The 15,138-nt window shown below is 39.2% G+C and overlaps 1 protein-coding gene across 4 annotated transcripts in view; it reads right to left on the bottom strand.

The window, feature by feature from the left end:
- Positions 1 to 15,127, bottom strand: part of TTC13 (tetratricopeptide repeat domain 13) — a 40,850-nt gene extending 25,723 nt beyond the window's left edge. The window contains exons 1-6 of one of the 4 annotated variants that reach the window (XM_065057704.1): positions 14,733 to 15,127; positions 11,235 to 11,329; positions 8,352 to 8,427; positions 5,681 to 5,751; positions 3,471 to 3,536; positions 866 to 958 (exon numbers count right to left, since the gene is read on the bottom strand). In XM_065057704.1, coding sequence (XP_064913776.1) covers positions 866 to 958; positions 3,471 to 3,536; positions 5,681 to 5,751; positions 8,352 to 8,427; positions 11,235 to 11,329; positions 14,733 to 14,952 — 621 coding nt within the window. In that variant the 5' untranslated portion in view covers positions 14,953 to 15,127. The remainder of the gene's footprint in view (positions 1 to 865; positions 959 to 3,470; positions 3,537 to 5,680; positions 5,752 to 8,351; positions 8,428 to 11,234; positions 11,330 to 14,732) is intronic. The other 3 variants (XM_065057701.1, XM_065057702.1, XM_065057703.1) reach the window with 3 other exon arrangements.
- Between the last annotated feature and the right edge of the window lie 11 nt (positions 15,128 to 15,138).

Genomic DNA, 15,138 nt, shown 5'->3' with positions numbered 1-15,138 from the left:
TCCAAATAATATCGGTGGATATGAACATCACCAATAACATTTGCAGAAACCTAGTATTCTAAATTAAAACAAGTCAGACAAATCAAAATACTCTATTTCAGGTTATTTCAACACACTCAACTGAAAATGTAACTAAGTATTCTCATAAGACTTTTTGACAAAATATTCCCCCAATGGAAAATGGGCTGTTTTCCAATTGTTTCAATGCCTTTCACATTTTTAGATCAAGACAATTAAAAAAATCATTAAAAACATGAAAATTGTGAATCACAATATCATACTATGGCAGCTATAATTATACACTATGCTGACTTTAATAAATATTTATGCTTTTGTTTTGTTTACAAAGCTGCTTCTTGAAACCCATTTTCTGTAATTTAATTAGCAAAACAAAATATGATTTTCAAAATGAAAATTATCTGTGTATCTGAATGATATTTAGCTTATACACATGAATATAAAACGAAAATACTTGATCAAAAACTAATTCTTCACTAGTCTGGCATTTTACCAACTAGTCCTAACAATAAATCTACTAAGGTGACACTAAGTGCAATCAGGTTCAAGTGATATTTTGATTCATTCAATTAAACACACACACACATCTTGCTATATAGTATGTAAAAAACTAAACACTTAGACATAATATATGCTATTCTATCGGCAACAGTAACTCCATATGGTGTATGTCTTATTTTAAAAATAAATATTCCACAAATTACACTTTGAGAGCAAATGTGTGTTTTAAAAGAGAGGAGCAATGTTCTCGAAAATTTTTTATTCATTAAATCAGTGAAGAAATACTTGAAAACACTGTATTATTGCAACTTCCCCAAAAATCTGAAGAGAGAGAAAAAATGCTCACTTCTGCTCGCTGTTCAAATACTTCAGGATGATCTGGTTCTAGACTAATCACCCTACTGAGCTCAAACAGAGCAAGTTCAGCATTTTTCATATCCTGAAACAGAGAAAAAGAAAAATGGTAAATAACTGTGCATACTTAGAGTAATATACTCTGAGGACTTAAAGAAAACCAGATTGGCTATGTTTCAGAAACTAGCATAAAGTGCTAGTGAAATAGCCCTTCACACCTTTGCTAATAATATTAAGAAGCAGTATTCAACAAATAGTTGAGAAAATTCCCACCTATCTGTTACAAACAAGAAAAATAAACTTTACTTGTACACATCATCTTTGTGCTGCATCTCTAAAAATGTATTAATATAACTCTGTGAATAAACATTAGATTTGTGGCTCCATAGCTACTTTTATTGGCAGCAAAGCTGCCAATTCACACAATTCCTGACCTCCAATTCGCACATACTCTCGCCTACTACTGTTTTCATAATCTGTAGCTTAAGCCAAGTATTAATAGTATTGGTGAATGGTTTGATGCCATCAGCACCTTGCCTATCTATATCCTTATAATGTTCTCAATAAATTGTAGGATTGAAACAGTTACCTAATTGAAAAAAAAAATCCGAACTGATTAGATAGCAAGTTCTGCACTAGATTTCATTGATCTTTTTTAAGACAAAGAAGTTTTGCATGCAATTAACATCATCTGTGTGTCTTGAAAGTGTCACTCCTGGAAACTTCTATGAAGTGAAGCTGTCTCAAGATCCAGACAAACTGAGAAGACAAACTCAGACTGGTGTTAAAAACATGGGGGAAAGAGGGTGGATGTTTGGAGAGATGGCATTTGTCTTCCCAAGTAACTGTTATGTGTGAAGTAGCCTGGCTGTCCTGGAGATGGCTGAACACCTGCCTGCCCATGGCAAGTAGTGAATGAATTTGTGTTTTGCTTTGCTTGTGTGCTCGACTTTTACTTCACTTATCAAACTGTCTTCACCTCAGCCCATGAGTTTTCTCACTTTTACTCTTCCGATTCTGTCCCCCAGACGAGTGCTGGAGGAAAGAAGTGAATGGTTGTGTGGGTCTTAGATGGCGGCTGCTGTTAAACCACAACACAATTGTTTTTTTTAACAAATTAAAGGTGGTATACATATCAAGAGGCGTAAGCAATCAAGAAGCAATATAAAGCCTACTGGACTGCAAGAGCTGACAGTGTTCCCAAGTCGCAATAAAAACTTTTTCATTTCCAAATACAGACTAGATGTGGAGACAAACTCAATGGGACTTCATAAACCTGCTTCTCAGAGCCAAGGTACTGCCTGTTACCTAATGTGGTAACTCTTAAGTGGCTGTGGCTCCCAGCCTTACTATCCACCACTCCCAACTGTGCCTATATCCTCCTTAGGCATCCTCACTTCATGGTGCTTTATTCCCACAGTCCCTGTGGCAGGATGCAAATCCCCCTCTCGCCCCCTCCCTCCTTCAGTATGGAAGGAGTAAGCACATCTCCCTTTCGCTCTGCCACTTGAGGCTAACAGCTTCTTTTGTTTGGCCCCAGAGCACCCTGGCCAGGGCCATTAGGAGAAGGGAGTGCCGAGGAGCCAGTGAGCCCCTGGGTGCCCGCAGCCAGTGTGGGGGATGTTTGGAGGCTTCAGGGGCACCCACAGCCAGTGTGGGGGTGCAGAGAAGCTTCTAGAATGCCTACAGTCAGATCTGATCAGGCTATAAAAAACGGGATTCTCCTCTAGACTCCGCCCATTGTCGCAGGTCTCTCGGAGCACAAGCAAGATACTGCGGCTGAGACCCCCCCCTCCCTGGGATGGAGACTCCGCTTGCCTCGCCGCCACGGGTGTGAGTAAAACTTCTCGCAAGATTGCGAGTATATTTATACTTTCCGTGCACATATGCACGTGTAACTTTCCGTGCTCAGTACGAGCACATGTATAAATTATTTCCTCGCACAATCATGAGTGTATTTTCCTCCCGTGCTTCCACGTAAGCACGTGTAATATTCCGTGCACATTTGCACGTGTAAGTAAATTAGTGTATTATAAGTTTACCCTCGCACAATTGCGAGTGTACTAACTTTCCGTACTCACTATGAGTATGTGTATCTCTTTTAAAATAATCCCGCACTGTGTTCAGGCAAGTGTGTACTCCTCCTGGACTCAGAAACAGCTCCGGCATTGTTTTGGGTGAAGCCATGTGCATGCACTCTGTGGACCGCCTGTTGTATTAGTTGCTGCCCCTTAATAATTTTCCTCAGCTGATGTCTGAACCTGTATTTAAGTCACTTTTGGAGTGCTAAAACCCTGTTTCTCACCGGTTTAATATAAGTTGTTTTGGACCCTGTTGTCCCTTAAACTAACCTCGAGGTGCCTCTGTAACAGTCCCACAAAGCAAATGTACCCATGGCTTAAGCAATATGATCCACTAGATTCCCCCAGGTTATGGAGCACCTACCCATGGATGGACACATCATTACAGTAGGACAGCACAGCCTTTGGCATGTACCCATCAAGCTCTAATTAGTCTATTGCTTCTGTGACAGGCCTTCTAATAGGTTGGATTCAAATAATTCAGTCAGATATTAATTTAAATAATTATCTACTCACATGTAGTCCTTTTTTTCCATATGCTATCCCTCGTCCATAAATTGCACTAACCAGCTCTGGTTCTTCCTGTTAAGATTAAAAATTAACACAATAATCAGTTATGTTTGCTTTTTTATTTTTTATAAAAGGTATATTTATTCAACATGTATTTAATTCTTGTAGATCTTAAGTAGTAAGCAATGAACAATCACAGTTGTCAGAAAAATAAGTGATTATATTATATTACATTCTACACTTTCATGTGCTCACAAGTTCCAATTGGAAAATGAGTTAAAGTGCAGTTACAATGGCAGTGACCACCTAACAGAAGCTATGTACACATTAGTATAGTCTGTTGTCCAAACTTCATTACTTGTAACCTTATTGGTAATTACATGACTTCTTTTGCCTAATGTTACTGAAACAATAAGATATAATTCAGCCATTCAAAGCTTGTTTTGTTTGCAATTTAAATTTAGGATTTAAAATTAGGAAGTAGGAAATTGTGACATCCTGATAAAATTTGTATTCAGGCAGCAACTACAACTAGAGGCGTTCTGCCAAAAAAATCTGCAAACAAACCTTCCTTGGGTTAGATTTAATTCCCTGGCTTTCCAACTTGGGCACTTAAGAATATGCATCTTACATAGGGAATATATTTCTTGTTCAGTGTTATTTACTCCAGACAAGGTTTCCCATCCAAATTTGAAGAACTACAACAGTGAAACTGATTTCCTTGGCACAACACCTGTGCAGTCAGTTTCCCTGAAAACCAGTCAGGAATCAGGCGTCTTCACACCTGCAATCAACACAGCTGTGCTACGGAAGTTTGTAGCATAGACTCACTCTCATTTAACTGGGACAACTGCCAAGAAACAAATTCTTTCATTGACAAAACAACAGAGAGGTGGCACAACAATGCTGGCAGCTTGCCAGACGTGATCTGATTCTGAGTGTACACTTGCCAACATCAGCTTCATGTAACTTCACTACTTTTAATACAGCAGATAAGCAAGGCTGTTGCCTTATGGAACACAGAGTAAACAATCATAACCACTTTCCTGCCTTTCAGACATACAATAAGCATATTAATTTCAGCTGAGATGTGTGCATTGCAAAGGTAGTCTATACACACTTCCCGCCATATCTTTCTGCAGTCAGTGTATCTTGCTTATCTTCATTTATGTTAAGTTTCCTTCTAAACGAAGAGAAGGCAGGAAACATTATATAAGCTCAGCGGTTTTTGATGCAGGATTTCTCATTAGGGTTAAAAAATAAATTCCTCCCATTAAAAACAAATCAGAGGTCACTAAGCAACTAAAAAAAATCTCAAACACAACAACAAATCCCCCCTCAAAAAAAAAGATCTGGTCCTCTGATAAATTCCCTGGAATAATTCCGCTAAATTGCCACACTTTCACTCAATTTCAGTATGAGACATATGACATTTGAGTAAATAAAAACCAAAACATGCTAGTATTTGCAATATTAGTTTCAGCTTGCATTTGTGTACTACAACCAGTTTAGATCAAAAAACAGATCTGTACTTCTGGTAGTCCAGAATCTCAGCCACAAAAACACATTATTTTGAAATGAGCTTTAGTTGAAGCTTTCGAACTGTTGGGGTTGTTTTTGTTTTAAGAGTTGATCTCTTCTACTTCATAGAAGATGATTCTGAATAAAAGAAATCTTGAAGTACTAGTTATGTTTTACTTAAATATTAAATACTGACTGCTGAAAAAGAAGGATAAACCCAGGATACAATATCATTTATTATCACGAAAACAATGCAGTACTTGTCACTAGCAGTAAGTGATCTCTGTCAGGCTTTTTTTTCTGACGTTACTGGCAACATGCTAACTGTAATCCCAAAAACCCCAAATTAAAATATCTCAGCCTACACATTAAGAGGACAATTAAAGGAACTTCAATTTTGCACAGGTCAGGTTTCCAAAGATGTTGGCTTTGCTTTTTTTTTTTTTCCCCCTGGTCAACGTACCATTAAGAGTTTATTCCTACAGATAAGAAAAATACTCACCAATTAACCAAGATATAGAACCACCTGATTTTAAGAGCATGCTTATGTTTGGATGGGGAAAAAAAAAAAAAAAAGAACAAATAACAAATTTTAAATTTTAAATCCTTAATTGAACATTTATTTTAGTAAAAGCCATATGTTTTAATGGATAATTTCATAAAGTCATTTTTAGGGGTTCAAACAGAAAACTTACCTGCAGCATTGTTGAAAAATGTCGTATGGCTTCATCGTACAAGCCGTTGCCAATCAACACATAAGCAATTGCTAACAAAAAATTAAAAATGTAAATAAACCAGCAAAATCCATCTGATTTTTAAAGACATTTTACAGTTTGGTTGTATTTAATCTAAGTTAATCTACTTAATCTAAGTTCCTACACTGCACTGAAGATTTAAGTAGCCAAATATTTTCTGAACTGCCACTGAACTTCCCTCAACCATTACAGAGCATTTGTTCACTATTCAAATTATACTGTGCTCATCAGAATTGTTTTGAGTTTTGTGATTCATTTGGGTTTTTGTCTCTCCTTTTTGCAAGTTGTTCAGGAAAGCGTCTTACTTCTAAACTACTTCGGACCAGGAAAGGTACCGTGATCCCATTTAATAGCTCTAGATGCTTTCTCAATTGTAAGTGAGCCTGGATAACACTGGCTAACTTTTCTCATAATTCCATTAGAGAACATCTGAGGGTACCTGTTTGTACACATTTTACTAAACTTTACTAGTTCACAGTAAGTTTTTCCTTCATTTGAATTAACTAGAAAAACTATAGCTAAAGCGATTCCATTGTTTACAAAAATGCTTTAAAGTTCTTGCATATCCCCCTGTTTTGGAACAGAAGTCAAGCATTTGAAAAAGAAACAGACCGCTGTTTCAAAAACATGTTCCTGTAACCTCCAAAAGATACAAAAATACAGTGAAGTCATAAGACTGGAAAGCTGTGGTTGTGCTTGCATGTCTGAAGTTCAGTATTGACAGCTGAATATCTCAAGATTGTCTCATTTTGCATGTTTTAATCTCCCACAGTTTTTAACTCCAGACTAAGTTCTGTCTACACTGCCCACAAAAACCAAGTATCTTGCAGACCAGAGCTATAAAAGGTAAAATACAACTTTCCCCCAGGCAGTTCGCACGAATGGCTGAGAGGGGAGCTAAGAGCAGGAATTCACCTTTCTCCATACTTCTAATGAGTTATTGCAGTCACTCAAGCAGAACGGAAAAGGTACCTATCAGCTTAATCATTTAGTTGAACGTGAGAAAAGACAGCTTGCCTCATTCTTGGAGCAGTTCTGTCATGAAGAAGGAAGTATTTGCGTGCAATATAAGGTTTTTCCTCAATACGTAAAAAGCTTCACTTGGTACAGATACATAGAATTGCCAAAAAAATCTGGCAGAGTGAAGAACAGGTTGAAGAGCTCTTGAATTTTCCTCATTTCATTTTCCTTCAAGATTACACAGCTCTTAGTATAATTTTTATGGTTCCAAACCCAGAACAACACAGTTGGCACATAAAATAAAAGGAAGCAAGATAACGAAGATTCATTGTCTTGCTGATAATGAGTTTGTTTTGTTCATATGAGACAAAACACAGGAGGCTGTAGACAATGTCTGTACAACTATGGCAAGCGATTGGCAGCTTGTAGCTGATACAGTATCAGCTTCTTTTAAAATTTTATCTCTTTGATTAATCTTTTAATCTTTAATTAAATACTACAAAAATACAAGTACTTTATTATGAAAAAACTAAAGGCTAACAATGGTCTGTTAGCCCAAGTATTTGTGTACCAACATTGCTTCAGAATGCCCCACACATTTCACGCTGCTTTTCCTCAGAACAGTTAAAAGTAACATGCACAAACAAGAAGGACCCAGGCTTCTCACACCATGACATACCTGAAATAAGAGCAGGAGGTAGGTCCAAGCCTACAGGCTAAATATGAGAACAGGGACCTTCTGGCATAGTCTTCCAAGTCTACATAGCCAATACTAATAGCATCAAATATTTTCTGGATGGAATTTCAGTATTCCCTGCAGGATTCTATGAACATAGTGAGGTATGCTAGAAATATGAAAAAATACTAAGGCCCCAAATTTTCCTGGATACATTTGTGAAGGCAGAAGTTACGTCAACCAAAAAACTACTCAATTGTTTTAATTTCATTAGACAACTTATGAGTAAAGTCTCCCTTTGTTCTTACAGAAAAGACAATCTGCTACCTTCCTTGACGTACATCCTCAACAATCTCTTTGCTGCCTCATAATACGTCTGCTTCCTATAGAGGATACCAGTTTGGAGAAGTGGTACAAGGAACTCCTCCCTCCAGTCCTTTAAGAAAATTACTTCCTGTTGCTTCATTTGAAATGCCTCCATTTTCTGCGCTGCGTGTGCTTTGAAAAATAGATCAAGTAGCAGCCTGTAAAACGACGGGATTCGAAAAGCCTTCCTGATGCCTATAAGTGATGATGGGAAGAGTGCGTGGGGAGGGGAAGACATCCAAAATCTATGCTGGATAGAAAGCATATTCCAATGGTGAAATGTTCTGGATGTTTGAATAGTTTTAGTCATGCATAATGATGGAAAAGGGAAGCAGGAAGTAGCTGAGACTGTTTAACAGAATTAATCAAATGGTTTTTGAACACCTGCTTAAATGGTGAAGAATTCTAGTGAGCAAAGCAGAAAAGATTTTTAGGAAGATATACACATTTTCTTTGTATGACCAGAGAAAATGCACTGTATTTTCAGGCTTATTAGGATCACATTAAAATTAATGTATCACTAAGAAATCATCAGTTTAGTTTCAAAACATTCACTGCTAATAATTATCACACAGTTCACCTGCACAAAGTGTAGATAAAGCAACTTACCCAACTCTTCATTTGTGTTGTCATTATCAGTAGCAAATGGAAATCGTTTTTGCTCTGCAAGCAACTTCGCTTGATTCTGTAAAACATCATGTGTTTTAAGCATTGAGCAAACAACAGGAAAGAATTTAATAGAAAACCCATGCCTTAAATCCTTAAGAGAATGCCTTAAATCAAAAATTTAAGGCTAATATGATTGCTTTAAGGTAATTGAAAACAAAATTAATTCCTAATCTTCCACAGGGAGAGAAATTACTCTTCAGTCAGGTGCTACTGTTATTCTAACATAAGGCTAATCAAACCTCTCAGATGGAAGGATATTGTCAGCATTTTACCAGTGGCTGATGTTTCTATACGACACCTGCTTAACATGAAGTTTTGGAAGTTTTTCTAAGATGCATGCTACTTCATAGGAAGGTTTGTACTCCTTTGTCTCCTTCAAAGAGAAGGGTATTACAAAAGAGTATAACACTGAAAGCTAGACATTGAAAGGAATATCACTCCAGCAATAAAGACAAGTTTAATTTACCAGTGCCAAACTACAGTAAAAGGACTGTCCTTTTAACAAGAACTTTCTATCTCCTAAAAATTTTGTTCAGCTAATTGTAGCCTTCTCTAAGTTTTCTGTTTCCCAAATAATGTACCTACAAAAATCAACACTGCCAAAGACAACCCCTCAGAAATACAGAAATACTCTACTTGTTCATTTTCACAAGTATTTTCCATAGACAGCTGTAAGCCTACTAGAGCAGTTTATGTTACGGGAAAAAAAGAAAAAAAAAAAGACAAAAGACGAAATGATCTCTTAATTAAGGGGCCTTCCAAACTGTTTTAGGAAGCAAGAAGAAAAAAATAACTTCTTTCAGTGCTCAGTTCTGCCCTTTTTTTTCAGCTAAACACCACATATGTACATCTTTTACATCAGATAAGACAATTAAATGCCTTAAACTTCAAAGAACATACTTAATTCATAGTGTCCCCTACTGAGAGGACTGCACTTTGTCCTCCTCCCTTCCAGTTCTTTTGGCTTGTTCCATCCTTGTTACTTGTGTCCATGACACAGACCTTTCAATGATCTACAAAGCACAAAACTGACTGGCCAAATCTCACTGCACAGTTTCTTCTCATTTCTAAGATTATTAGATGAACAGGGCAGAAAGTTTGGTCTGCTCTACAAACATAATTATTTCAGAAGGTATGAAACATTAGCAAATCAGATTTTATAAATCTTGTTTTTACTGAAATTAAAGATCATGTATGAGCTCTACATTACACTATAACGTTTATATTACTTCACGCACTGCTGCACCAACAGTATCAGAATAGAAAAGTTCTCTTCCTCGTAGAAAAAAAAAAAAGTCATTAAAAATCAGTAGTAGTCATTAAAAAACAATTAGTAGGGTTCAACAGGTATGCCAACTCGAAAACAAAACCTATATGCTGCAAAACATTACTCTTCTATAATTGTATTAACGTTAGGAGAAAATAATTTTTACTAAAGTACAATCTCTTCCTTGGTAGATTTACAAAAAAGGCCTACACTTTGTCTGCAGACAAAAGATATGATACAGCAAGATGCCATGTCGAGTACTGGAAAATAAGCTACAAACAGAAGAATCTGGCATTACATTAACATCCTCTGAATTACAGAGCTGCACGTGACACTTGGCAAGAGAAGTACCACACAGTTTACCCTGCCCTCAGCTCGCTTGTCTGTTTTGTTACCATAGAAAAACAGAATAATGTTTGGTTCTTGGGGTTGGGGAGGATGAGGATTCATACTTCGTCAACAGACTCTGAATCCAGTTATAGGTTAGCTTTCCCGCAGCTCAACATGCAAAAACTGCGAGTCATTCTGCCTTCATGAAACCAGACAAGAATTTTCGTCACAGCACCAGCTCCGATAGGCTGAGTTGTTGCTCTCTTCAAAACATTTGTTTTGGGTTTATTTTCTTTTCTTTTTTTTTTTTTTTTTTTGAAACAGAGAAATTTCTAACAAACTAATTTATGTTTCACTGCCTTAGAAAGAATTGCTGGTACCACTAGACCAGACAGAAGATCTGACCAATATCTGATGAAGTAATGTCTAAGGAGAATATTCGCGTCAAATAATTGGCCTGGTGGATTTGTGATAGAGTAGCTTTATTTCCATATGGCACCTTTGGAGAAGTTGCTTCAAATTAGAATATTGTTTCCATGCTCCCCAATAGCCAATATTTTCTACAAATTTGCCAAGGCTTCTTTGTATATTCACATGAGAGTTATTTGAAGATTTTCCGTATCTATGACTACTGGACTGAAAAAGTAACATCAAACCTGTGTTCTGACGTAGACTACATTTATTCAAGACCAACAGATTAACAGTACTGTTGCAAGTAAACCCAAATTCCAAAATAATGCTCCTAAAGCCTACCAAGAGATACTTCTCTTCCATCTGAATATTCTCCATGTGCCATGTCTGTATCACATTTAGTGAAATATGGTCTGAAGCATTCAACTCTATCATCTGTGCACATGTTATTTCTGTAGCAACTGCAAGTTATCACTCCTACTCTTACATGCATTTCGTGGTAAACCTCCTCAGGCAGTTAATTTGGGTAAAAACTAGTGCACCTTTCCCTTTTTCAGCCATAGCCTCTGCACCCCTAAAAACAAAAAAAATAATTGGTGGCCTAAGTAGTTGAAACTGCTGACAGCCCTAGGGACTCATAATGAAGTACTACAAAATCGTACTTTCATGAGCAACGTGAGTTCATTCTCACTTAAGCCTTTTGGGGACTTGTGCCTAGTGATGAAGAGATTCTATTTGTAGCTATTTGCCTGAAGTTCATTCTAACTGGTTACGCAGCTAAAGTGATCTGTAATGTTATATTTTTGATAGCTTACCAGAATTTTTTCTGTATGGAGAGAAAGGGCAGGTTCACAAGATGAAGACCCTCCTATGTCACAATCCGATTCATGGAAGTGCAAAAATGATGAATCTGGGGGAAAAGAGAGAAAACACCTTTAAGAAGTAAAAGAGTTACATATATGTTCTCTTATCACATCTTACATTTACTCATGTTCATCTGAATACCCCTGTTAGGCACTCCACGGGGCAGAAGTTTCATTGAGTGTTTTCTGCATATAGACACTACATCTACACAGCCAGGAAAGCAACAGTCAACATGACTGCTTTTATAAAATTAGTTTTATCACTACTTCTGCTTATGCTTTTGGCTAAAAATACATTGGGTTGACATGTCCCCATTTAGCATTATGATTCCATTCTCTGGCCCGAGAAATTAAAGACCAAATTATCATTCCAATCCCAGAGAGGAAAACAAATAGAATGGACTATACAGAGGTAGGGAAAGAGCTGCTGCTGGGAGACCAAAAAACAGATGTATAAATACTGTAAAAAGCAGGCAGAATAGTGAAATGTAATTGACTGAACATATACAAAGGTCCCTACAGGTATATTACTATGAAGGCAATCTATGAAAAGTCAAACACAGTGTGTTGGCATAGGAGAGAAAAAGTTTAACAAATGAAAAATTAACAAGTAACAGCAATAATCAACAAAACATCCCAGATTTATAGACCATAGAAATTACTACTTCATCTGCACGGTGCTTTAACTGATATCCCAACAGAACTGCTAGCTTTTAAATCTTCAGGTCTTAAGGCTTCTATTAACTTGAAATATTTCAAGACTAAACAAGAAAAAGCAAATAAACAATATTATCTCTTTGGTTCCATGGCACAAATACCAAATTCTATCATTTGCCCTAAGGTTTGTAAATATAAGTTTGATGCTAAGTTTGAAAGGCTGGAAAGCAGTGTGTGTTTCTGATTCACTTTTACAGGCAGTGTTATTTTCATATTTTGATTACACAAGGGTTGCAGTTAGTTGATTCCCCATTTCTCACAAGGACAGTGCTAAAAGAGAAAAAGAAACTGTCTTTTTATAAAGACAAGTGAAAATAGCATCTAAAATCATTCCGTGTAAATAGAAACTTGGAACTAAGCTGAGCCATAAATGATAACTGGTGGAAGAAGTTTTACAAGAGAAGCAAGAGGTCAAAGTTTAAAGACAGAAAGTCCTGTAAGAACAGTGGGTCACCATCCATAGTTCCCAGAAAAAGCGCTGCCAGTAAGAGGTTTCAACACTGCCCTTTGTTCTTCACGTTGGCTAAACCCTCCTGTGCTATGGCAGCATTGTGAACATGACTTGTTTTGTGTTGGTGCTCCTAAGTCAGTGACAATTAAGGGCCATCACTGTGGACTCACTGAGGAATTTTTGCTTCACAAACCAAAACAAAGAGGTGCAGGCACAAGACTACCTCCAGAATAATTTTCTGCATAATAGAAAGAATTCAGTGAAGGAATTTCTTAATAAGGTGGCAGGGAACAAGAACAGCCTATCTGTTACAACTGATAGGAGGAAAAGGACCCTTCAAATGTTGAAGTTCTTGGGGCAACAAACTGCTTTTACTCATAAGGAAGAACGCACCTGCCTTTGTAAGTCAGATGCAGTCAAACCCTCACCACACTGCCTCATTAGCAACTTCATGAAAAAGGAAAAACACCAACCAGATAAATTACCCTGGACCTTGTAGTAGGCTACAAGAGAAACTACTTGAGATAAAAAGATTCTCAGCTTCTGGGAAAGTTGTACTAAAACAGAGCTTAAGGGAACTTTTCAATTGGCAATTTATTTAGCCACAGGATTTAAATAGCAAGGAGTGGACTGGTATACAGCTATTTCAGGGTGAGTGTGCTGTTCCATAACTAAGGGCTACCTAATTATCAGTGCATGCAAAGTACCTGAGGTACCAAAGCATTTAAGCAGAATTCCTTATATCAATTCCAGTTACACTGGTCTCTTTAAAACAACACCCATCATTAAATCAAAATCTAATCTTCTAAACACACCTCTGAAGGAGTATCCTGAGTCAATCATTCATGTCTTAGTAACAGGAGAGATGTATTCAAATGCTTTGTCATTTATTAACTTGTATAGTATATAGATTTTATCTCAACCCTGTGTGAAAGTCTTTTTGGTTTATGCTTGAAATTGAATGATTTGGAGCAACAGTCACCTGAGATAAATTTCACAATCTTACTTAGTGTGTTTACATACTATGGCTCTTGGCTACCGTAGCCACCTCTCCTCTCCCCCCCCAAAAAAAGGCAGCTGATGTAAAATGCCTACTTAACACAGCTAATACAAAAACTAACCAAAGAATGTTAAGCTGTGATAACAAAAACACACATAAAAAACCCCAAGCAAAACACACACACCCACCCCCCAGATGTAGGAAACTCGTAACAAGGTATTTCTAGAAGTTCTGTAACTTTGAGTGGATTACACACTAGCTGTATATTGTCCTTAAAGACTACAGCAACTCTTGATATGAGCACAGACTTTATGAAATAAGGAGAGAAAAAAACCAACCCTGCAGGCAGCTACACGGTCATGACATATCACTGGTTATTCTCATATAAATAATTGTCTATAGTGCACTGAACTGACATTTTTTTTTCCATCAGTTTTACATGTACACTGTGATTCAGACTGTCATTTTTGTATAGCACGTTCACACTATGCTCATGATAAATGATCATACAAGATCGTACTTAAGCCACATGATCCTGATGCAACAAATATTTCAGCACATAAATACAGTTTTAACTGTGCCTGTATTACAAGCCATCAATTAACTTGAAAAAGACCAGATGATCTAGTACCTGACCTTGGACTCCTAAAGAAAAGCACTCAGTTCACCAGCAAAATATATAAAAGTGTAGCTGAAAATAAATCAAGCCATATGCAACTCAATAATATGAGTACAAGAGGTTGGCATGTCCGTGTATTACTGAGGTCAGGGGTTAAAAAACACGCAGAGCCCAGCCGCTAGACCTGGCACGGTGGCAAGCGGGACAACAGGAATCCTACCGGGTGACACTATGGGCCCCAGGGTTTACCCGTCCAAGAGCTGTTCCCCCGCTCAGAGCCAGAACCGCGGTCTCTGCTCCGCTCTGCACACCGGCACAGCGCCGCTCGGGAGCGCAGCTCACACAACAGATACCTCGCTACGAGTCGGCTGAACAGCAGCAACGTGTACAGCCGCCGAAACCCCGCACCGGCCCCGGGCGGGCGTCCCCTCGCCCACACGCGGCCCCTCAGTGCGAGACGAAGCCCCGCCGCGTTTCCCTCTTGTGCTCCCGCCGCCCTCCGCAGGGGCGAGGGGAGGAGATGTCCACCCCGGCGCCCCCATCACCGCCCTGGCCGCAGGGCTGTGCGGGGCCGGCCGGGCGCCGAAGCACCGCTAGGCTAACGGCTTCCTCCCACCGGCCTCAGGGCTGGGGCGATCAGCGCGGCAACGCGCCCCGACTCACCGCACTCGGCCGAGTACTGCTCTGCCCAGTCCCCCGCCGAGGCGCAGCCCCCCGCCGGGCCCTGACGCTGCCGGTGCAGTTCTTGCTTCAGCAGGGACAAGGCCGGGTACTGCTCGGTCAAGGCCAGCGCAGCCCGGGTCAAGGCCAGGACGGCCAGCGGCACCCACAGCTCCCTCACGGCCCCGGAGCCGCCGGCAGGTGCCATCTTCCCAGGGCGCATGCGCACCGCTTCCGCCTCGGCCGGGGACAGAGGGCACCGCCGCCACCCCTCCCCCGGGACCGGCAGGGAGGAGGGCGCGGCCGCGCTGCCCCCTGGGACACGGAGTTCCGCCCCGGAGCGGCCTGGCCGACAGCGGCAACAGAAAACCACGACTCCCGGAATGCACCGCGGCACGCCGCGGCAAGG

This window comes from Columba livia, chromosome 3, assembly GCF_036013475.1.
Source record: "Columba livia isolate bColLiv1 breed racing homer chromosome 3, bColLiv1.pat.W.v2, whole genome shotgun sequence".
Lineage (NCBI taxonomy): Eukaryota > Metazoa > Chordata > Aves > Columbiformes > Columbidae > Columba > Columba livia.
This window is presented reverse-complemented; position numbering and strand designations above follow the sequence as displayed.